At 42.6% G+C, this 24,971-nt stretch overlaps 1 protein-coding gene across 4 annotated transcripts in view; it reads left to right on the top strand.

Annotated features, from left to right (window-relative positions):
- Positions 1-24,971, top strand: part of EFCAB6 (EF-hand calcium binding domain 6) — a 266,713-nt gene that overhangs the window by 87,022 nt on the left and 154,720 nt on the right. For all 4 annotated transcript variants that reach the window (XM_042247852.1, XM_042247853.1, XM_042247851.1 and 1 more), the window contains exons 9-10: positions 7,565-7,689; positions 14,703-14,851. In XM_042247852.1, coding sequence (XP_042103786.1) covers positions 7,565-7,689; positions 14,703-14,851 — 274 coding nt within the window. The remainder of the gene's footprint in view (positions 1-7,564; positions 7,690-14,702; positions 14,852-24,971) is intronic.

Here is a 24,971-nt window from a genome sequence, read left to right as displayed (position 1 = left end):
CAACTATAAATTCTCAGATTTCAGCCCAGTTTCACTAACCGAGATAGTGTATAGCAGATCCCAGGACTCTTACTTTTCAAAGCCTTACTAGTTTGGGGAGTTACTAGACAATATGGCCAGCCAAGGACGCTTTCATCCTTTACATTGTGTTAGCTCACCTGCAAGTCGCTGTGCTAACAGGCCCTTCACTGAGCACAAAGCCAAGTAAAATACTCTCGACTTTAAGAAGTGTGTGTGTGCGGGTGTGCATGCAGGCGTGTGTGTGTTTGTAGGTCTATGCACATACATATATGCTAATAGGACTAGTCCTGTTGATATTTTAATAAGATGGATGAGATAAAGCATGTCACATAAAATAATCTTAAAAAAACATCTGTTTATTGTGCTCTGTGTAGTTACTTTATAAACCTTAACTTTCAATTTTTTCTCAACAGCTTTGTGAGGTAGATATTATTATCCCATATCTTAAGAAGAGAAAACTTGGACTCAGAGGTGTTAAATGAATTTCCCAAAGTAACATAGCTAGTTTGTGGTAGAGTCAAGATTTGAACTGTTAAGCTCCGACTCTTTGTGACCTCATGGACTATACGGTCCATGGATTCTCCAGCCCAGAATCCTGGAGTGGGTAGCCATTCCTTTCTCCAGCGAATCTTCCCAACCCTGGGATAGAACCCAGGTCTCCCGCACTGCAGGCAGATTCTTTACCAGCTGAGCCACCAGGGAAGCCCAAGAATACTGGAGTGGGTAGCCCTTCCCTTCTCCAGCGGATCTTCCCAACACAGGGATAGAACCCAGGTCTCCCGCACTGCAGGCGGATTCTTTACTAGCTGAGCCACCAGGGAAGCCCAAGAATACTGGAGTGGGTAGCCTACGCCTTCTCCAGGAGATCTTCCTGACCCAAGAATCAAACTGGTGTCTCCTGCACTGCAGGCAGATTCTTTACCAGCTAGCTACCAGGGAATCACTCAGTTCCAAAAAAAAAACAACTATTTAAATGCCTAGAAGAGAAAAACGAAGTGTCATGGCGTTCATGGGAGGAAGAAGGATGTCTGATTAAGGGGGCACTTTTGCAGGACTGGGGTTCACAGGATGTGTGTGAGGAACACCAGGGGAGTGAGCACTCTGGGCTAAGGGCCCTTGGGGGTAACATGTTTGGCAGAAGCCTGGGGCTGTGCACACTAAGCTCAAGTGGGATAGGAGGTGGGATCTAGCCTGATTATAGAGGATGTTCAAAACCAGTAGGGTTATGTGCCTAACTTGGTAATCACAGTAAGCGACCTCGCCTCCAGAGTGTTCTTTCATTGCCAGCCACCAGGCTGAACATGCTCCTGTACTGGGTCTTTTTGTATTTCCTGCAGCCCTGGGAGGCAGGCACTGATGTGGATGAGTAACAAGTTAAAATAAACAACCAAACTGTCCCTACCACCCAGGAACAACCACTATCAGCATTATTCCTGGCATCTGTTCATACCTCAATACGGAAAGGAGAGACAGCTCTCTAACACTAGTAATATACATCTTTGAATAAAGCTTCTGTTCCACTTTTCAGATTCATTTTGATGATAGAAACTATCCTTATGTCGAATGGTTTTGCTCTTCTCTATTGAATACATTCTCTTGAAGTGCTTTATTCTCTTTGTCTTCTTCTTCTGTATACATAAGGATCATCTTAGGTCTTTTAGCTACCTCTGTAATTTGATTTTCACTAAGGACCATGTTGCTATGTCCGCTTTATTTATCCGATGATGTTGTTTCCTCTGGCCTACTCTATTGTTTTCCTCTCTCACTGTTTTACTATCTTGTTATTGAACTCTTGTTTTAATCAATTTGTGTTCTTATTAAAATGTGCTGTAAGTAATTCTGTACTTGAACTACGTTTTCTTCCAAGGTAGGAGCCTTGATTTTTCACATTATATTCCTCTCCTTCTTTCTCTATCCACCATCCCCTTCCCCTAACTTTTTTCTTGTAGAGTTTGTGTCAAAAGAAATTTGCATTGATTGAGCATATTTTTTTCCATTATATTAGTACATCTTCAGCTAATCCCAAATAATATTATACTAATTCACATGAAGGGCTTCCCTGGCGGCTCAGGAGACACTGCAGGAGACACAGGTTCAGTCCTTGGGTTGGGAAGATCCCCTGGAGGAGGAAATGGCAACCCATTCCAGTATTCTTGTCTGAGAGATCCCATGGACAGAAAAGCCTGGCCGGCTACAGTCCATCGGGCTGCAAAACTTTGGACATGACGTAGTGGCTAAATAACAAAAAACAACTCGCGTGAGTTACAAGAACTTTAGGCAGCATTTTCTGGATTCTTCTCTCCTATCCTTTGTTATATTGCTATCATAAATCATACTTTATATACACCATAAACACAGGCAAGCTGTGCAGCTAGGCCAAAAAGAAAAAAAAAGCAAAAGCAAAAGACTCCTCCGAAACCCAGGGTACATTTCTCAGCTTCTGTTGTTCTGCTGAGATTTCCTCTCTGTTCATTCATTAGTAGTATATTGTCCTTCATATTCTCAAACACTGCTACTTAACATTTTTAAATACTTTAAATTTTTTAACTGCTAATTTCAACATCTAGGTCATTTCACTATTTGGTCTTTATTGATTTCCTTTTTAAAAATGTGGCTCATAGTGTCCTATGGTTTTTTGTTTGTTTTTTTATCTACATCTAGTAATTTTGGAAATTATCCTAGATACAGTAAATTTTGCCTTGTAGAGATTATGAATTCTATTATGTTCCTCTGAAGAACTTAAGTTTTTGTTTTGGTAGCCAATTTACCTTCAGTTCTGTTCAGTTCAGTCACTCAGTCGTGTCCGACTCTTGGCGACCCCATGAATCACAGCACTCCAGGCCTCCCTGTCCATCACCATCTCCCGGAGTTCACTCAGACTCACATCCATCGAGTCCGTGATGCCATCCAGCCATCTCATCCTCTGTCGTCCCCTTCTCCTCCTGTCCCCAATCCCTCCCAGCATCAGAGTCTTTTCCAGTGAGTCAACTCTTCGCATGAGGTGGCCAAAGTACTGGAGTTTCAGCTTTAGCATCATTCCTCCCAAAGAAATCCCATGGTTGATCTCCTTCAGAATGGACTGGTTGGATCTCCTTGCAGTCCAAGGGACTCTCAAGAGTCTTCTCCAAAACCACAGTTCAAAAGCATCAGTTCTTTGGCTCTCAGCTTTCTTCGCAGTCCAATTCTCACATCCATACGTGACCACTGGAAAAACCATAGCCTTGACTAGATGGACCTTTGTTGGCAAAGTAATGTCTCTGCTTTTCAATATGCTATCTAGGTTGGTCATAACTTTCCTTCCAAGGAGTAAGCAACTTTTAATTTCATGGCTGCAGTCACCATCTGCAGTGATTTCGGAGCCCCCAAAAATAAAGTCTGCCACTGTTTCCACTGTTTCCCCATCTATTTGCCACGAAGTGATGGGACCAGATGCCATGATCTTCGTTTTCTGAATGTTGAGCTTTAAGCCAATTTTTTCACTCTCTTCTTTCACTTTCATCGAGAGGCTTTTGAGTTCCTCTTCACTTTCTGCCATAATGGTTGTGTCATCTGCATATCTGAGGTGATTGATATTTCTCCCGGCAATCTTGATTCCAGCTTGTGCTGCTTCCAGCCCAGCGTTTCTCATGATGTACTCTGCATAGAAGTTAAATAAGCAGGGTGACAATATACAGCCTTGACGTACTCCTTTTCCTATTTGGAACCAGTCTGTTGTTCCATGTCCAGTTCGAACTGTTGCTTCCTGACCTGCATATAAGTTTCTCAAGAGGCAGGTCAGGTGGTCTGTATTCCCATCTCTTTCAGAATTTTCCACAGTTTATTGTGATACACAGTAAAAGGCTTTGGCATAGTCAATAAAGCAGAAATAGATGTTTTTCTGGAACTCTCTTGCTTTTTCCATGATCCAGCAGATGTTGGCAATTTGATCTCTGGTTCCTCTGCCTTTTCTAAAACCAGCTTGAATATCTGGAAGTTCACGGTTCACATACTGGTGAAGTCTGGCTTCGAGAATTTTGAGCATTACTTTACTAGCATGTGAGATGAGTGCAATTGTGCGGTAGTTTGAGCATTCTTTGGCATTGCCTTTCTTTGGGATTGGAATGAAAACTGACCTTTTCCAGTCCTGTGGCCACTGCTGAGTTTTCCAAATTTGCTGGCATATTGAGTGCAGCACTTTCACAGCATCATCTTTCAGGATTTGAAATAGCTCAACTGGGATTCCGTCACCTCCACTAGCTTTGTTCATAGTGATGCTTTCCAAGGCCCACTTGACTTCACATTCCAGGATGTCTGGCTCTAGGTGAGTGATCACACCATCATGATTATCTTGGTCCTGAAGATCTTTTTTGTACAGTTCTTCTGTGTATTCTTGCCACTTCTTCTTAATATCTTCTGCTTCTGTTAGGTCTATACCATTTCTGTCCTTTATTGAGCCCATCTTTGCATGAAATGTTACCTTGGTATCTGTAATTTTCTTGAAGAGATCTCTAGTCTTTCCCATTCCGTTGTTTTCCTCTATTTCTTTGCCCTCAGTAAAAGACTAGACTCTGTCTTCCCCGAGGGGGTTAACATGTGAAATCTATGTTCTGCTGTTTCGGGCTTCGCTGGGTGTCTTGTTTTCTGCTTTGCACATCTGTAGTTTCTGGTGTTAGCCAGAGATTTTGGCAGGTTTTATTCATAGGCTTTGGAGATTCTCTTCTCTCCCCTTTTCCTTTATTTTTGTGCTTTCCCTCTTTACTTTCCAGTCACTGTGATAGTCTTGAATTCTTTTTTTGATTCCTAAAACCAGAAAGATCCTGGATTTATAGCCAAACTCTAGCCACTTAGCATAATGTTCCAGCCAAGGCCTGCCCTCAGGCAAAAAGCCAAGGAAACAAGAAACTCAGTGAGTTATTTTTCCATTTCTCCAAGTGTTGACTCCAGTTTATGTCATTTGCTTTCCAGTGCCTTCAGAGAGTTTTTTGTATATATTTTGGCCAGAGTTTGTCATTGTTGTCTGCTAGGAGGGTTGCTTCAGTATGAGCCAACCCACCACGACCGGAAGCAAAACTTTCTGGCTGCCCATGTTAAGTTTCTTCTTGCTTCAGTTTATCACAGTGTAAATTTTGAGGGGAAAAATTGGAAGGGGGCAGTATAAATGCATAGTGAAAATTTTATGTTAAACTTATAGTTTATATTTTATACAAACTATATAAAAGTTATATTTATAGTTATAAAACTATTCAATTTTTTTTTTTTTGCTTGGCTGATTTTTACCCTTTTTCCTTTTACTTATTTTCTTAAGTATTGTAAGAAAGGCATCTCCAGTTCATACATTTACAGTGACCCACTTCTGGACATAGAACAATATTTATCTTCTACTAATTTTTCATATTTCTGGATTTGCTGCTTTTGTTCTTAATAAGCCATTGTCATCTTGCTTATCAAAAACGCCATCCATTTGAGCACACGAGGAAAGGACACTGGGGTGTGAATTCCTTTTTCCCGCACCTGCGACGTACATAGCTGTCCACTGAAGCTGTTTTGCGTTTCCTCTCTATTCCATTTCAAATCAACCAGAATCCTTCCCGGGAAATTTTGGGAAAATCAGGAGGGGGCAGGAATTATTAAGCTGCAGAGAAGAGGGAAAGCTGCTCTGACTGCAGTGAGAGAGGAGCCAGTGAATATGGCACAGCTGAGTTTGTCAGCCCCCTTCTGTGGCACCTAGAGCTGCTCAGCCCACTTCCCGCATACTGTCCTGCGTGTAGAAAAGCCACCCACAATGCATTGCTGCAAATGGATGAACTTCCTGCTGTGAGCCCCGGTTAGAGTAGCAGCCGCCCCCCAGGGCGGAGCGAGCACAGGAAGAGGCCTCAGGAAGCAGGGGGGAGACCCACCTCCCCGAGTGAGACCGGCCTGGCTCCCCACCCCTCAGTGAGTGAGGCCCTTGCAGCTTCCGTGTTCCAAGAGCCCACGTTTCAAGCACTCAGCATACTGGAACCACAGAACTCCAGACTGTGTTCTAAAGGACTGGCTTTGTATTTTATCCTGTAGCCACAGGGATCCACTGGAGGAGACTTCCTTTTTTTTTCTTTTACTTTTCTTCTCTTTTTTTCTATTTCTTTCTTTCTTTCTTTCTTGTGTGTGTGTGTGTGTGTGTGTGTGTGTGAGGTAGAAAATGGAATTCCAGATGACTAGCAGTTTGTTAACTGCAGCTGAGTAGTTATAAGTGTGCTTAATTTGAGTGGAGCTTATTTGCAGACATTTTAGGAAATAAATCTGGGAAACCATTTGTGATTCTCTGCAGTCGACTTTGACAGAGAAAAGGGCTATATCTTAGATTTATTTTATTCTCTTTTATTATAAAAGTAATACATGCTTGTTGCAAAAAGGCCAGAAAGCACAAAAACACAAACTCCCACTTCCCTATAATCCTGCCGCTGTGTTTTCTTGGTGTATTATCCTCCCAGGTCTTATTTCTGATGCATGGATGGATGGATGGATGACAGAAAAATACCCAAAATAAGTGTTAAAGTGAAAATTAAATTATGATAAATTGTCTTTTCTTTCAATCATGAAACAGTTTCAAGGGAGATTTTTTGCATTCATGGTTTAGACAGGCCCTTTGTTTTTAATATCTGTGAACCATAATTTATAAGACCAGTCTTCCATTAGTGGGTATTTAAGTTGCTGCATTTTCCTCCTGCTTATAGACAGTACAGAATATATCCTTGCACACACGCCTCTGTCCTATTTTCCTCTAGGATAAGGTTCTAGAAGGGAATTTGAGAATATTCAAGTACCAGGTTTTCTGCATACAAGCCCAAACTGATTTCTTTCTTTGTCATTTGCCTTAATCCCTGCCTATTTGACAAGTAGGAAAAAATTAACTAGTGTTAATTAGACCTTTTAAATTACGAATGAGTCTGAGCAGTTTTTCATACCTTGCTTGGCTTTTTAAAAGTCCTTTTAAAAAATGTCAATTACATGTTTAAACCTTAGTCTATTGTGTGATTGGGGATTTATATTTATCTTACTGATTCATGAGAGCTACTCATATATTGTGGAAATTAAGTTGTATTTCTCACATATATTAACAATAGTTTTTCCCAGTCATTTTTCTTTCATTGTCACCTGTGTGTTTTTTAACCAAATCAAAATTAAATATTTATGTTGTCAGGACTCTCCATTATTTACATGATTTCTGGCTCTGATGCGTGCTCTGGAAAGGACTTCTCACACAGTGATTGTGTATCTCACACAGTGATTTTGTATCGATTACGTGATATTCATCTTAATTTTATTCTACTACTTTTCTGGGTTTATTAGTCTACTTAGTGTACATTTGCTCTGTCTAGATTTACCCTAGATAAGATAGCAAGTAGATTAATTTTATTTTTTTCTAAAATGTCTAATAATTCTAATAGCACTCATTATAAATGTTTATGTTTTGGTTTATTTGAGTCTTAATCTTTAACATGCAGGTGTTAATGAAAAGGAAGTACTTAATACTTGAATGTATGTTTGACAGTCTTCATAAACTGAAGTTCTTTTGTTTTAATAGAGGTCCTGTGGGAGAATCAACGAGTCAAAAGTTCCAAAAGAGAAGAACCCCCCAGTTCCGCTGTATCTGACAGTATCTGGAAAAACTACTCCTTGGATGAAATTGAGACGGCCTTTTGCCTAGAGGTAAGATTGTTTTCCCAGTGCCAGGGTTATCTAAACTGTGAACCGAGAAAGTGAACAGCTCTGGAAAACCACCAGCCTAGACACTGTCTCTAAACTGTGTTTGGAACCCGCCGACATCTCCCGGAACACTGAGACCTCTGCAAACAAAAATGCATGGCTAATAATGACCTCGATGAGAGATTGATTCTCAGGCACCGCCTTGGTGCCACTCACGCTCTTAAATCTATCAAGAAATATTTAGACCTATATACAGACATGATACAACTTTGCTGAGTAAAATAAAGGAGAGCCTGAATAGATGAAGAGGTCTTTTCTAGTTCTTGGACTGGAAGATTTAGTATTAACACATGGTCTCTCTACATCTGGGAGTGTATATTTATATATGTACACACATATACATATATATTTTTTGTTGTTCTGAAAAGTTACAATAGAGGGCTTATGCTGTCACATATATAACATTTTATAAAGACATAATAATTAAGACAATATAGCAGTGGTACAGCAGTGAACATTCAAACTGAATTAAAACAATAGTTGCTTAATGAACTGATCTTGATATATGAATTTCGCACACAATGTGCGGCCTTCCAGTAGAGGGATGGGGACAAGGGAGGAGAATATTCAGTAATAATTATGGAGATAATTCCCTAGACAGCCATCTGGGGAGAAAAGCTTGGAACCTTCCACTCTTCACACCAAAATAAATTCTATATGCACCAGCTATTTAAGCTTGAAAATAAAAAATCTGGGTGAAAATTTTTAAACTTGAAACTTAGACGTTTAAGCACGAAATAGAGCCCCCAAATCATGAAAGACAAAGATTGGTAAATTTGTCTTAAAATGAAAAAGCATTTGTACAGCAAAACTTTGCATAAACAAGTGATAAACTTGGCAAAGCGTGTGCCACGTAACTGACAGATAAATAATAACTGTCCCTAACATATGTAGAACTTTTTATAAGTTATTAATTTAAAATTTTCAGCAGGAAATTGTCAATGAGAAAACAGTAACCAAAGCCAATACAGATTAAGGGCATTGGAGGAAGGGGCACACGAATATTCCACTGGTAGATTAGTAAAAACTTATTTTCCTTAGTTGTTGTTAATGAACGTATTGTTTTCATGAAAACACGGCCATTCCAAAACACATGACCGTTATGAAAAGACGTAAGCAATTCTGAAAAGTATAAAGAAGAGAGTAATAAATTAAACCCACCACCCAGAAATAATCGAAGGCAACATTTGGTGAACATAATTCTAGGCCTGTCTTTATATATTAATAGAAGGATGGCTGCATCAGTGGGTGGGTGGGTGGATACACAGAGAGAAATAATTTTATAAGAAGAGAATCATGCTCCTCTTTACAAATAAGGCATATTTAATTTAAATTTCTTTGAGTTTACCAGAAGTGAAAAAAAAAAAAATCATCACCGCTCATGGGGTTTTCGGAGAAGGCAATGGCAACCCACTCCAGTACTCTTGCCGGGAAAATTCCATGGACGGAGGAGCCTGGTAGGCTGCAGTCCATAGGGTTGCTAAGAGTCGGACATGACTGAGTGACTTCCCTTTCGCTTTTCCTTTCATGCATTGGAGAAGGAAATGGCAACTCACTCCAGTATTCTTGCCTGGAGAATCCCAGGGATGAGGGAACCTGGTGGGCTGCTGTCTGTGGGGTTGCACAGAGTCAGACACGACTGAAGCGACTCAGCAGCTGCAGCAGCAGCATGGGGTTTTCTCGGCAAGAATACTGGAGTGGTTTGCCATTCCTCCTCTAGTGGACCATGTTTTGTCAGAACTCTCCTCTGTGACCCGTCCATCTTGGGTGGTCCTCTATGGCATGGCTCATAGCTTCATTGAGTTACGTAAGCCCCTTCACCGCAACAAGGCTGTGATACCACTCTAATGGCAGAAAGTGAAGAGGAACTAAAGAGCCTCTTGATGAGGGTGAAAGAGGAGAGTGAAAAAGCTGGCTTAAAACTCAGCATTCAAAAAACTAAGATCATGGCATCCGGTCCATCACTTCATGGCAAGAAGAAGGGGAAAAAGTGGAAACAGTGACAGGTTTTCTTTTTGGAGGCTCCAAAATCACTGTGGACAGTGACTGCAGCCATGGAATTAAAAGATGCTTGCTCCTTGAAAGGAAAAGATGCTTTCTCCTTTCCTTGAAAGGAAAGCTATGACAAAGCTAGACGGCATTTTAAAAAAGTGGAGACATCACTTTGCCAACGTAAGGTCCGTCTAGTCAAAGCAGTGATTTTTCCAATAGTCATGTATGGATGTGAGAGTTGGACCATAAAGAAGGCTGAGCTCTGAAGAATTGATGCTTTCGAATTGTGGTGCTTGAGACGACTCTTAGAGTCCCCTGGACAGCAAGGAGATCAAATCAGTTGATTTCTAAAGGAAATCAACCCTGACTGTTCATCGGAAGGGCTGATGTTGAAGCTGAAGCTGCAATTCTTTGGCTATCTGATGAAAAGAGCTGACTCATTGGAAAAGATCCTGATGCTGGGACAGCTTGAAGGCAGGAGGAGAAGGAGGTGACCGAGGATGAGATGGTTGGGTAGCATCACTGACTTAATGGACATAAGTTGGAGCAAACTCTAGGAGATAGTGATGGACAGGGAAACCTGCAAATCTGGCTGCGGTCCATGGGGCTGCAAAGAGTCGGACACGACTGAGCGACTGAACAGCAACGAGAAATGGGGCTGCTTCTGTGCCCGGCAGTGTTCTAAGCGGCCCTCAGGTTTTCAGGCCTCGTGGCAACTCGAGAAGCTGGGTACCGTTATCATCCTGGTTTCCAGCTGAGGAGACTGAAGCTTGAGGAGGTGTAACAACCTGCCCAGGTTACTCTGCCAGAGACTCTCGGGCCCAGGTCCTCTTCATGACATAGTCCTCAAGTGAAGCCAAAGATATTTCTGGACTTTCGATATTTCTTTGCCAAAAGAAATATTCGGTCCCAAGAAGGACTTCGAGACAAGAGAAAAGATTAACAAAGCCGTGACGAGTTGGAGAAATGACGGTGTTTTGAAGGATGTCTCAATTACAGACAGTAAGGGCTGGCTCTGCTGTGAAACTCCTCGAGACTGGCACTTCCTGTGTTTCTTCCACCCTCCTTCCCCTCACAGTTTTTTGCTGTTTGTATTATATTCTTAGAGTTTCTAATATTTACATTCTGTCCTGCTACCATAATTCCCCCAGTTGTTTCACCCTCATTTTATATCTGCATGAATTCAGGACGTATCGCTCCCCTTGCTTGTCCCTTTCAGAGTACTTTATTTTGATTTGTTCTTGGGTTGCCTGGATCTCATTGTCACGTAATTCCCTCAAGAAAGGCTCATGGGTGCTTTATTCCCTTTGTGTTTTTTTCATACTATCTCTCTCTCTCTCTTTTTTTTTTCATTTGAACAACAACTTGGCTGGATATAATTCTTCCACCATTCCTTTTTTTACTCAAAATGCTGTTTTTCTACAATGTCTTCTGGCACTGGGTCTTCTAGAGAAGAACCCTGAGGTCAACAGATTTTTTTTTTTCCTTTCCTGTAGATAACTTTTTTTTTCCTACCATGATGCCGAAAGTATTTTTTCTTGATCCTTGAAATGGAAAAACAAAACTCAGCTGGCTTGGCATGGAGCATTCTGTCGGTTTCCTGGAACACAGACTATTCTTTTGATGAATGGAGATTCAGTTCCTCATTCCAGGAAAAATTTCCCTGTGTCGTGTCACGAATACCTCCTCCCTCCATCCTTCCTACCCACTCCTGTCTTCCTGGCATATTTCTTTCTTTCCTTCAGTGGTCTCCCCGCTTATCCTTACATTGGGCCATCTTTGTCTATCCTTGATGATAATCATCCTCTCTTAGTATGCCATCATCTTCATTTTTCCTCTGCTTTCACTGAGATTCTGTCAAGCCATTCCTGCTTTGTTTCACTTGCGAGATCTTAGTTCCCCAAGCAGAGGCTGAACTCAGGGCCCTGGCAGTGAAAATGCTGAGCCCTAGCCACTGGACGGCCAGGGAATTCCCAAGCCATTCCTTTAGCATTAATTTTAATTTCAGCCTTGTCTTTTATTCTTGCTGTTCCTAATTTGTTATTAGTTCCTTAGTAACGTTTTTGTTTTCTATTTTTTTTTCATTGTTTTAGCATCTTCAAGCTTTTCTTGTGACGAATTTGTATTCTTACTTAGCTCCTTTTTATCGTATGAAACCCTCACTGGTGATATATGTATATATTCTGCTGCTGTGCGTTCTTACAGATTGGGTTGTCTTCTGCTTGACGTTTGTTTGTTTCTTTTCTGTAGAGTGTTTGCACAGTTGCAGAGCCATCTATTTCCATCCCATTTGCGCTTGGCTTGAGATCCACTCGTATGATGGATGTAGTCGTATTTTCGCTGCTGTACAGTTTTCCATTAGCTACATATACACAAATTATAGACTGTCCCGTGCTTGGACATTTGGGTGGTTTCTGGTTTTGTGCTAATTCAAATGATGCCACTGTGAGTGGTTGCCTACATATCTTCTGGTGTGTATATGCAAAAGTTTCTGGTGTGTATGTGCAGAGGGAGTGATGCCCAGGCATTCCTTGCTAGGTTGTAGGGAACACATTCTCATCCTTCACTGGCAGTATCCAGTTCAGAACACCAATTTGCACTCACACTGGGAGCATAAGGGAATTCCTATTGTCCCATGTACTCACCAACACTTGAAGTCATTAGTTTTTTACATTTTTATAAGTCTGATGATATTTAAATGGCATTTCAGCAACAATTAAATTTTATTTCTCTTTCTACTGATGTGTCAAATAGCTTTTTTACACTTTGCAACCTTTCTTCAGAACATTTTTGGTAAAACTATATCCATTTTTAACAAAGATTTGTTGAGCGCCTGTGTGCCTGTGTGCCTGCTAAGTTGCTTCAGTCGTGTCTGATTCTCTGTGACCCCGTGGACTGCAGCCCCCCAGGCTCCTCTGTCCATGGGATTCCCCAGGTAAGAATGCTGGAGTGGGTTGCCATGCGTTCTTCCAGGGGATCTTCCCAACCTAGGGGTCAAACCGGCATTTCTTACATTTCCTGCATTGAGAGGCATGTTCTTTACCACCAGCACCACCCGGGAACCTCCTGTTGAGTGCCCAGCACTTGCCAAAGTGTGATTCATTTTAGATCATTATTAGTGAACAAAACAGGCACAGCCTTGGCTTTCATGGAGATTGCATGACCATATATCAGGGAGAGAGATGTTAAGCAAATACACATTTACAGATATCATTTTCCTAGGGTGGTGTGACTAGAAAGGACGGGGTGTCATGAGAGAGAGTAATGAGGCATCTCATTTCAATTGGGGATCAGGGAAACACTTATAAAAAAACACTTGTAAAAAACCGAAATAAGTGTACCTTTTGTTTGTCGGTCAATACTGTGATGGTTGCCTTGTGTTGTTTCAAAATATAGTGCAGATACACACTAGTTCTTATGGGAGAAGTTTCATGACATGTTGTTAAATGAAAAAAAAATTGTTAAAACTGAAAGTGTGGTATGGTCCCATTGTTGTAAAACAGTAATATACTCTTATGTGATCATGTTGGAGTTTTTGGAATACCATATGAAAACCTGTGGGTTGTGAGACTTCCAGGTATCTTTATGGCCTTGTTTATACTTTGCTGAATTGCTTGCATTTTTTTCTTTTGTTTCATTATGAACAGTAACGATGAAAATTCCAAAAAAAGTTCGACGTGTTGCAAAGACCTGACTTCTATTTCATTTCTAGGCTTTTTTCCCCTAAGTGCTCTTGATTTTGTCAAAACGCTTTCCTAGGAAAAAACCATATTGGAAACTGAATGTCATTAAGATAACAAAATCGGATTTCATTAATCCAATAAATATACCGAGACCAGACTCTACGTCTGGCTTTGGCTTCTCTCCACAAGTTTTCTCCCAGGCAGCCCCCTCTCCCTGAGAGAGAGAAGGGTACATTTAGCCACATTTTGGGTTAATTTTATGCAACTCTAAGGAGCTTAGGCCCTGGGAGTCTCTAGATTCTTTTAAAGATTTCCCCCTTAGATTTCCGATATTCCTGTGCACCCTGAGGAAGTCTTAATGAATGTGCTTCTTTGTTTAGTGGATAGAGACCCTTGTATGTATGTTTCCATGTTCCAGCAGCTTTAAAAAAAAAAAAAAATTGGCCATGCCACATGGCATGTGGGGATCTTAATTCCCAGACCAGGGATCGAGAAATACAGCGTTTAAAAACATCACCTTCTACTCCAAGTTGATGGTTCTTTTGTTTATCTTATCCCAGTTAGCAGGAAAAAGTGAATTCATACAAAGTGGAGAGGGTTGGAAATATTGAAGAATATTGTTATTACTCAATAATAAACAGCAGGAAAACCTTTGGAAATAAAACCAATCTTCACAGCATTTTTATGAGTCATATAAAAATCAGTGGTTAACCTACTTTACTGCATTTTAGAAGTCCCATAAGCAAAGCTCATTCACCCTGATTCTTTGTAATTCCCCATGAAAAAAAAAGGATAATTAAAGAAATGTCCAATGTGTACAAGGTTTATGAAATTCTTATATTAACAATTTCCCTTACAGTAAAAGCAACTTCTATTTTTAATAAGATGCTACCAGCTTTTTGTTTGATTGACCTGACTTAATCAGGAGCAGCCTAGCATGGGCTCACAGTAAGGATGGCTTGCAAGTATATTAAGAAAGATGTATCAAACTGGCAGATCCACCAAGTATTTTTAGCACTGAAATTTGAGTTAGAGCTATTATATGTGCTGTTTTTCCCCAAGAAAGTTGTCTGCCTTGTCAGTCGAGTAGCTGCGGCTGGGGATATTGTTTTGTAGTAAGCTCATCAATTAAACATTTGAAGTTCAGTACATGCCATAGTAACCTTTTTGATCAGTTTTGGGAAAGAAAATGTGAAGAGGTTTTGGTGAAAATAAAGTGGTTGGATGGCTCTGCGCCACTGATTTCTGTGAATGCCGCACTCTAATTTTAATTCACCACAGCTTTCCAAGTGCTATGAAAAGGTTGAAAAGGCCCTGAGTGCAGGGGACCCCTGCACGAGTGGATATGTATCTTTGAATTACCTAAAGATTGTCCTCGACACCTTTGTATACCGATTACCAAGAAGAGTTTTCATCCAGTTAATGAAAAGGTAAGAGTCCCATTGTTTCCTTGACATTTTTCCCCTCAGACGTCAATTGTGAGAATAAGGAACAGCTTCATTTATATTTTATTAATGTTTTAGACTTTTTTTTGCCACTGAAAATTTCAAACACATGCAAAAGTAAAGAGAATAACGCACTGAACCCGCGAATGCGCCCACCACCTGTCTCAAACATTCCACTCCTGGCCAAGCATTTCATCCCTACCCTGGCCCGCCTCCCCTCTACCTCAGATATTTCTGAAGCAAATACCAGACATCATATTTCATTGAAAAGATCTCACTATGTCTCTTGATAAGAACTCTTGTAAGAAACATGGAGCAAATACTGTTTCACACTTAATAGAATTATCAATAATATTAATAAACATCCAGTCAGGATTCAGATTTAACTGATTGTCTCCCATTTTCTTTCATAGCGAATTTAATCTGTACATTGTGATCTGCCACAATTCATTTTTAATCTATAGGGACCCTCTCCATTTGTTTATTTTTTTCCTCCGTAAGATGCATTCATAGAAAAGGTCTGGACTGTCTGTTATGTGGAGTTTCTTGGAATCTGAACCTGACTGATTGCAACCCACAGTGGCGTGTAACCTGCTCTCCTGTCTCCCTCCCCCACCCCCTGCCCCTGAACTGGTAGATCCAGGTTCAATTCTGGGGGCAGGAATGCTTCCCAGGTGGCAGCAAGCATGCGTGCGCTGCTCATCTTTCTCCTTGTGATGTCAGCAGCGGTGCTGATCATCCCTGTGCCCATCAGATCACTGGGGATTGTGAAGCGGTGACACTCTGTGTCTCTTTTCTCCGCTTCTCACCCGGAGTGCTTCTGTAATGAGAGCTTCCCCTCTCCCACCGTCTGGTAACCGTGAGACACAGTGTAGAGAGGCAGCAGCTGCTTGGTTCTTTCCCTTCGCTTACTGCTTTTCAAAATAATGAGTTGTGTTCCCAGCATCCTCTAGAAGTGAGCAATGAGTGATTCTTCTTGAAAAAAATATATGACTATGAACTCATGAGTGTTGACATGTTTGGTGTGTTTCAATTTATCAGAGTTATTATTCCCCTCGATGCTCAGCTTGCCCTGTCTTGGCCAGGGGAGCCTTTTCGCGTTGGCTCTGAGTCCTGCTGGGTGACCCTCGTAAGTCCTTGGGTAGCACTCCTTGGTGTCATGGAACGCCCTAGGCCCTTCTGGGGCATCTCTTGCCCACACTTGGAGTCAGCCATTTCTCCCAGGACCCCTGTTTCCTTTCAGTTGGAAGTGGTATATGTAGACCGACCTCTGGGTGAAGAATACTGTTTTCAGTTTACCCAGCTTTCTGTCCAGGTAACTAGAAATCCTTTTCTCAGGGGACGTAGGGTTGAGGCTGATGGAAGCTTGTCCTGCCAAACTCTGAATCGTTGGAGGGCACCTCAGGGTTACCCGGAAAGGCGAGGCATGAGAGACAGAGAACTGATCTAGACCACGGCACTTCCTTCCCTTCTTGGCACCCTGTGTGTCACCGCTACTTAAGCCTTTAGGTTCCTTTTAGCTCTGCATGCATTTTTTGTTTAATCAGTCAGTCACCAAGCAATTTCTGAGCACTTGCCTAGGAACTCGCTGGGGACTAAGAAAGGCACGATCCCTGCCCTCGAAGAGCTTAACCTGCTGACGGGGAGACTGATGTCAACAAACACACACGGAATGAAATAAGATGTGCAGTGTGATGAAGGCTCTAGGGCTTCCCTGAGAGCTCAGTTGGTCAAGAATCTGCCAGCAATGCAGGAGACCCCGGTTTGATTCCTGGGTTGGGAAGATCCCCTGGAGAAGGGACAGGCTACCCACTCCAGAGTTCTTGGGCTTCCCTGGTGGCTCAGCTGGTAAAGAATCCACCCACAATGCGGGAGACCTGGGTTCGATCCCTGTGTTAGGAAGATCCCCTGGAGAAGGGAAGGGCTACCCACTCTAGCATTCTGGCCTGGAGAATCCCATGGCCTGTGCAGTTCATGGGGTTGCAGAGTCGGACAGGACTGAGCGAGGTATATGAAGGCAGTGGAGAGGTTGGCAAGGACATGACGGAGAATAACGGGACCTCAGACCATTACGGTGGCTGGCCTGGAGGGGCCTCTCTGAAGAGTGACGTCAGGGAGAGCAACCCAGGGCAGAGCCTTCTGGGCGGGGCCAAGGCCCTGTTGGGGGGCTGCCCCAGGAGCCCTGTTCTGGGAACTCGCAGAAGCCAGTGCCTGGAGCCAAGCTGGCAAGAGAGCAGGAGGGCGGAGACCTGCGGCGGAGGCAGGCAGGGCCGGCAGGGACTGGGGCTTGTGGTAAGCGAGGGGGTCGCAGACAGGCTTTGTGGGGGGACTCCACCTAGAGACCCCATCTTCAGGCACACGGCTTCCTCCTTGGCCGGCACCTTCTTTCCTCAGAATGTATTTCTAAAAGTCTTATTCACCTGCAGTGTGAATGCTTTCCCGAATTTTTATGAGAATTGCCAAGAATTGTTTTCTTGGAAGATAGCAGCGACTTACATTGCTGTCAACGTGGTGTGAGGGTTCCGGTTTCATATTCTTTTCAGTGCTAATATTAACATTGTATTAAAATATTGATGACCTAAGAGGTGTAAAACGGTAACCCCCTTATTGCTTTAATTTATGTCTCTTGGAGGGATTGCTGAGGTTGGACGTTCCATGAGCCCAGAATGCCCTTCAGGTCCTACTTGGTCAATGGCCCCACGGATGGTTTTTCAAGTAACTTTCATCACCTTTTGGTTTAATAATTTTTTATAATTATTTCGTTATTCACAGAGAACCCTTTTGTGTCATGGGTGCTGCAGCTGTTTGTCCCAGCTTGCTATTTCCCTTTCATTGTGACTCCTCACTGTTTAGAAGTTTACATTCATTCCAACACCATCAGATGCACTCATCTTTGCCCTTTGCGGCGTCTTCTGTTGCTCCTACCAGTTACCATCCTCATCTAGGCTTGATAAAAACTCTTTTCTACCCTGCTTGTTTTTCCATTTCTTTGAACACAAAACACTTCAGTCCCTCCTGAAATAAGGTGGGTGTCCCAACTAAAATATTTTTTTTCCAAACAGATAATTTATTTACACCACCACTTTTTATGTAATCCTTTCCCTCCCCTTGTTTTTAATGTCCACGTTGTGCCATTCACTCTATCCATAATTTGGTTTAATGTGTCTTTCTGTATTCTCTCCCGCCAGTCTATAGACTTCTCCTGTGCTGGGACGTTTCTGTCCAAGGCTCTGTCTACAGCTGGCCATCCGACGCCCTCATGTTCTCTGTTAGACCTTGGGAGAGCACACGGAGGCGCCTGCGCTGCCACCGTTCTCTGCTTCTCATCTGTTCCTTGAGTTCACATAGCGACTGTTGCAGGCCTTACCCCTGATTACGTCACCTTCTACGCTGAGAAGGGAGAATCTGCTTCTGCCGTGAAAGCAGTGGGCTCGTGAATGAGAGGAGGGACTAGTGCTCCCGGCAGGTGGCTCTGGGGTGGCAGGGGTGCTGCGCGCAGCAGTGGGGGTGCTGACTTCTGCTCTCCTGTGCTCTCCCCTCAGGCCCCCCAGAAGGTGGCTGGGACACGTGGTGTCGCTAGAGGGAACTCTTTAATTCCTCTCGATGTTTCTATTCTGAGCATCACAAGAAGCCATGAGTCGTCTTCTAAATTTAGGCTTAGACTTTTTGTTAACGTACCAGGATGTGCCCACGATGGCACTGGACATATTCTGCATGAGTTTTGTGTTTAAACCATGATTTAAGGGGAAACCTGTGCATGACTGTTGACAGCTCTGTTTATAATCACCCCAAACTGGAACCAGCCCAGGGTACCTCAGCAGGTGATTGGATCAGCAAGCTGCTTTACACGATAGACTATTTCTCAGCAACAAGACGGAAAGAACTATTGATACACATGGATGACTCTCAGAGACGTGCTGCGTGAAAGAACCCAGTCTCGAAGGTTCCTACCTTAGGGGTCTAGTTATCCGATGGTGGGCGAGAGGAGACCCTCATCACTCCAGCATGGGGGGTGGGGGAGGGCCTGACTCCAGAGGGCCAGCAGCAGGGAGGCTGTGGAGGATGAGGCAGTCCTGGGTTCTGTGTGGGGCAGTGGTTCTGTGAATCTACATGTGTGATAAATTCATGTAAATATGTACACACAAACCCATTTTTACTGCGCTTGATATTGAGAGATAAAGTTTTAAAACTCATCCCTTTTTTAAGGCAAACAGTACAGAAACGAATAAAGGAGGAAGTAAAATGAAATCTAAACTCTCGTGCCCTACAAAACGATTTCAGAAATTATCCTCCTGTCACGTTTAAGAATGGAAAGAAGAAAAAAATAGGCTTTTTTTTTTTAGTTTATTTTTAAAAAATACTCCAGATCTAGGACCTAAATTAAAAACTCTTAACAGCTTGGTAATGAGACATAAAATCTTGATCCAAATAATATGTTAGGGATGTTAAAAGCTATTTTCCATATACATATTGTAACATAATGGTAGGCTGTAATTGAACTGATATCTTGACCTTTATTACTAACATGCTGTGCTTTTCATTGTCGCCTAATCTTTTATATAAAATAGATCTATTAAAAACCAAACCAGTGTTTAAATATGAAGAATGAGGTTTGCAGGAGAGTTGAGAGGATGGAATAAATGCTGTGACTTGCACGTTCACCAGAGCCTGGGCTTCATCCATCCATCATGTGAACAGGTCCCCACTCAGAAGCATCTCCCGGTGAGAAATTTCCCATCCACGCTGGGAACATCAGTAGCCTGGCAGAGCTAAGCAAACAAAAAACAAGCCATTTAGCCCAAATTATATGAAGTGTAGAAGCAATACCCTGGGATATATTTTCAGTTATTGCCCAAACCTTTTTTAACCCACACGTCTAGGATCTCTTCTATTTGTGTGGCATTCTAGAAAAGGCAGACCAGTGGGAATGGAGGAGAGATGGTAATTGCTAGGACCGGGGTGGGGGACGGTGTGACTCATGGCGGGCAACACAAGGAGGTTTTGGTGTGAGGGAGCTGCTCTTTCTTCGATTGTGGGCTTTTTCGTCTGGAAGTGCACTGGGCAGGGTCCAGGCAGAAAACAGATGGCATATAAGTTTACCGAAGGAACTTTTACCCTGGTGAGGGCAGGACGAAATGTGCAGTCTATAGAAGGGAAAGCATTTCTCTCTCCTAGGTCTGAAGGGGCAAGAGAGGAAGGAGTTAGTGCGAGGAGCAAGAAGGGTGGCTGCAGGAGGGAGCCACCCAAGAGCAGATAAGGCCTTCAGCAGGAGTGTGGCCAGGGCCACGCTCAGGCCAGCGGGGAGGGGCTGGGTGACAGCCAGCCTGCTCTCCTCTTGCCGTCTACTCTCCTGCCGCCGCCGCCTCCCACTGGCCAGCCCATCTGAGAGCCAGAGGCCCGACGGGCCTGTTGGAGCAGGTCACCAGGATGCTGTACAGTGGGGAGGAGGGCAGAGAGTGGATCTGGATGGACATGTCTGGCGCTGGCCATTCTCAGCCTTGGCATCCTTGGAGGGATGAAAGCCCTGGTCCTTTGTAGAGATGAAAGCCTTGTGTCCCCAGGCAGGAGCTGCTCAAAGTCCCCACATGAAATCTAGGATGTTAGTATGAAATATCCATAGCTGCATTTGAGATGCCAGGGACTATGTGGATTTGTACATGTGAATGCCATCATCACCTGATTACATTTGCAATAATCTGGTCAGTTTCTAATACCCAAGTACTAGTAGCGTTTGCATGGGCGGCCAGGTGATTTCAATGAGAAGGTTGTAGAAATCAATCCTTTTCCCACCCCTCATCTCTAGGCTCAGAGGTTAAAGTGTCTGCCCACAATGCAGGAGACCTGGGTTCGATCCCTGGGTCGGGAAGTTCCCCTGGAGAAGGAAATGGCAACCCACTCCAGTATTCTTGCCTGGAGAATCCCAAGAACGGAGGAGCCTGGTGGGCTGCAGTTCTCGGGGTCGCAGAGTCGGACACGACTGAGCGACTTCACTTTCACTTTCATCTCTACACGTTGCCAGGGGCAGAGTGTCTACACTTACCCCACAGAAGTGGTATTACTTTTTGTTCACTCTCTTATGAAGGGTGGGGTCTCCTCCTTGGCCTTTCCTACCATCAGAGCCCTTATTCCACGGAGAGCAAAACCAATGGGAGGGTTCTGCAATGACTAAGAATACTTACTCCAATGATATTTTCTGAACCTGGAGGAGCAACCATGGGATGAGTCGATGCTCTTACTGGAGCCGCTGTAAAGTGGACTTGAGCTCCAGCTCGTCGTTGTTCATTTGCTCGTTTGTGTCCAGCTCTTTGCGACTCCATGGACTGCAGTACGCCAGGCTTTCCTGTCCACTATCTCCCAGAGTTTGCTCAGACTCATGTCCGTTGAGTCGGCTCCATCTAACCACCTCCATAAGCCTCTGACCTACACACCATGCTGGCACTTTGGTTCTTCAGAGATTATCATTAGTCTGGAGCCACTATCTATTCATCCTGAATGTGAAAAACAAATTTATGTTTCTTCTCGCTAACCCAGAGATGAGTCACATGCCGCTATAAGACCCCCGCCTGGCTTCATGGGATGGGAAAGAAAGATTGGGAATAACGCTGGACTCCCAGCATCAGAATCCAGAGGGACAGGGGCCTGAGGAAATCAGAGGAGCCCCTGGGGCATTTTTAAAGTCTTGTTGAATTTGTTTCAATGTTGCTGTGTTTTATATTTTGGTTTTCTGGCCCTGAGGCATGCAGGATCTTAGCTGCCTGACCAGGAAGCCAACCCGTACCCCTTGCATTGGAAGGTTAACTGTCAACCACTAAACTGCCAGGGAAGTCCCCGGAGGCATTTTTAAGAATTAAAAAACCCAGCAATATCCACCTTTGTGACTTTGGTTAATAACGGTTACTCGTGTGATTAGCAAAATTATCTGCTGGCTCTATTTTTTGAAAATTATGTTTATTCATGTTGATTATAAAAACTGTACAGGCTCAAACTAGAAAATAGAAAAAACGATTAAAAAAAAAAACAACTACCCGTAATTGTAATGGCCAGAGATGGCCACTATTAATATTTTGGTCTATTTCCTTCCAGAATTTTTATGTGTGTGCATGTACACATGCTTAACATAGTTGATGCCATGTGAGAAATAAATTATGTTCTGTTTTCTTACAGCATATTACATCAGGAGGATTTTGTTGTTGTTGTTAATTTAAAAAACCTTTGAAATTAATTTTTAACAGCTGCCTAATGTTTTATCAGCCCTCAAGTCAAAGGTTTTGAATGCTTCCAAGGTTTACATTCCATTTTGCTAAGATGCCCTTCAGAAAAATGTTGATTTATTCTCAGGGGTGAGGTCCATGAGAGTGCTTTTCGCCAGCATTTAACACTGCTGTCTTTAAATACTTGCTAATTTGACAGGTGAGAGCGCAGTGCCTGGTTGCTATTTTGATTGATGTGACCTTGCTTGCCGTTGAGTTGGCCCGTGTTTCACGTTTAACAGTAACTTCCTTCATGAACAGCTGTTTGCTCAGGGCCTTTGACCATTTCCTGTGTTTTAAAAATATTTTGGTCCCGGTACAAGTCATGTAAAGTTCTTTCTCAAGTGTATAGTTTAATAGGCTTCCCTGGTGGCTCATATGGTTAAGAACCTGCCTGCAATGTGGGGACCTGGGTTTGGTCCCTGGGTTGGGAAGATCCCCAGGAGAAGGGAATGGCAATCCACTCCAGTATTTTTGCCTGGGGAATCCCATAGACAGAGAGGCCTGGCGGGCTACAGTCCATGGGGACACAAAGAGATGGACACGTCTGAGTGACTAACCCACACAATTTAACGAGTTTGGGCAACCGTGTGTATCTAGTAGCCACTCCCTTGGTAAACGTATGGGACGCTTCCGTCGCCCTGTGGTGTGCTCCTGCACTTTGACAGCAGTCCCTCCCCTGACCTCTTAGCCCCAGGACCACTGGTCTGCTCTCTGCCCCTGTCACTGTAGTCCGGCTATTTCTCGGTGTTCTCATGAATGGGATACGTGGTCTTTTGTGTTTGACTACTCTTTCTTTCACTTTCCAAGGTTTAAGATTCACCCATGTCGCTGCCCATCTAAATGTCCCACTAACTGTTATTGCTGAGTAGCATCCCATAGTGTTTCCCAGTTTGTTGGGAAATATCCCATAGATATTCCCTGTATGAACATTCGCATACAGGTCTCATTTTGTGTGGACATGTTTTTATTTCTCTTGGGTAAAATACTTCGTAGTGAAATTGCTGGGTTGTATGATGAGTGTGGGCTTTCTGGGTAGCTCAGTGATAAAGAATCTGACCAATACAAGAGACTCAGGTTCGAACCCTGGGTGAAGATCCCCAGGAGAAGGAAATGGCAATCCACTCCTGTTTTTTCGCCTGGGAAGTCCCACGCGCCGAAGAGCCTGGCGGGCTACAGTCCAGGGGGGGTCGGAAAACAGCGGCATACGACTTAGTGACTGAACAGCAACAACAATGATGAGTGGATCTTTAAATTTATGAGACACTATCAAACCACTTTCCAAAGTCACGGTATCAGTTGTGGTTCCACCAGCACTATGTAAGAAAGCCAGATGCTTCACTTCCCCACCGAAGCTTGGTACTGCCGCTCTCCCTAATTTTAGCCATTCTAGTTTGTGTCGAGCTATCTCTATTTTTAACTCTCATTTTTTCTGATGACTAATGATTGTGAGACTCTGCTCATGTGATTACTGGCCATCTGTATCTCTTCTTTTGCAGATCGTTTGTCCCTTTTTACAGGACGGTTTCTTTTCCTGTGATCGGTCTGTGCATGCTCAGTTGCCTGCTGTGTCCTGCATTGGCCTGTGTGTTCTTTACCGCTTGTGCTGTCCATTATGTCTTCTGGATATTAGCTCTTTGTCACATACGTAGTTTTCAAATATTTTCGTTCAGTATGGCTTGCTTTTTCATTTTCTTAACTTGGTCTTTTGAAGCACAGAAGTATTTTTGTTTTGATGAAGTACATTTTATCCATTAAAATTTTTATGGGTAATTTTTGGGGAATTCATTTTCAGAAATCTTTGCCTAACCCAATAGCACAAGGATTTTACCTTGCTTTATCTTTTCTTCTAGAAGTTTGGTAATTTTAGCTCCTATATTTAGGCCCGTTTCTAGTTAATTTTTGTGTATGACATGAGGTCAAGGTTCATTCTGTTCCTGCACAGATATTCATTTGTTGAAAAGATGATCATTTCCCTAATGAATTATTTTGCACCTTTGTCAAAAATTAATTGACCGCATACGTGTCAGTATGTTTCTGGACTCTGTCCTCTTCCAGAACCTGTAAGAATACATCTTGAAACAGTGCCACACTGTCGTCTTGATTACTGTAGCTAAAGAGTTAAGTCTTGAAATTAAGTTGTATAAGTCCCCTACACTTGTTCTTTTCTTTCAAAATTGTTTGACTATTCAAGGTGCTTTGCCTTCCTATCTATTCATTCAGCTTGTCAATACGTTTTTTTTAAAAAAGAAAGAAAGCAAGTTTGCTAAGATTTTGCAAGTAAATTGGGGAGATTTGCCACTTTTCTGAGTACATTGGGAAGATTTTTTTCACTTTGATAATATTCAGTTTTCCATTCCATGAGCATGGTACATCTTTCTGTTCATTTAGGTCTTTAATTATTCCTTAGGCAAGATTTTGTTGTTTACAATGCTCAGATATTGTACATATTGTATGTATTCCTAAATATTTTTATTTTTTGATGCTAATATAAATCAATTAAAAATTTTTTCATTTTCTTACTATTCATGGCTAATACTAACAAATACAATTGATTTTTTTGGTTATTGACTTTACAATACTGTGACCTTACTAAATTCACTGATTAATTTGTTCTGATACTTTTATTGTGGATTCCTTAGTGTTTTCTAAATAGACAGTCATTGTGCCTCTAAGTAAAGGCAAGTTTGCACCTTCCCTTGCAATCTGTATGCCTTTTTTTTTTTCCTTGCCACATGTTACTAGGTAGGACATTAAGTATGACAATAAGGACATTAAGTACAATGCTGAGCAAAAGTGGTGGGATTAGACACCCTTGCCTTGTTCCTGATTGTAGGTAGAAACCATTCCATCTT

This window comes from Ovis aries, chromosome 3, assembly GCF_016772045.2.
Source record: "Ovis aries strain OAR_USU_Benz2616 breed Rambouillet chromosome 3, ARS-UI_Ramb_v3.0, whole genome shotgun sequence".
NCBI classification, from domain to species: domain Eukaryota; kingdom Metazoa; phylum Chordata; class Mammalia; order Artiodactyla; family Bovidae; genus Ovis; species Ovis aries.
This window is presented reverse-complemented; position numbering and strand designations above follow the sequence as displayed.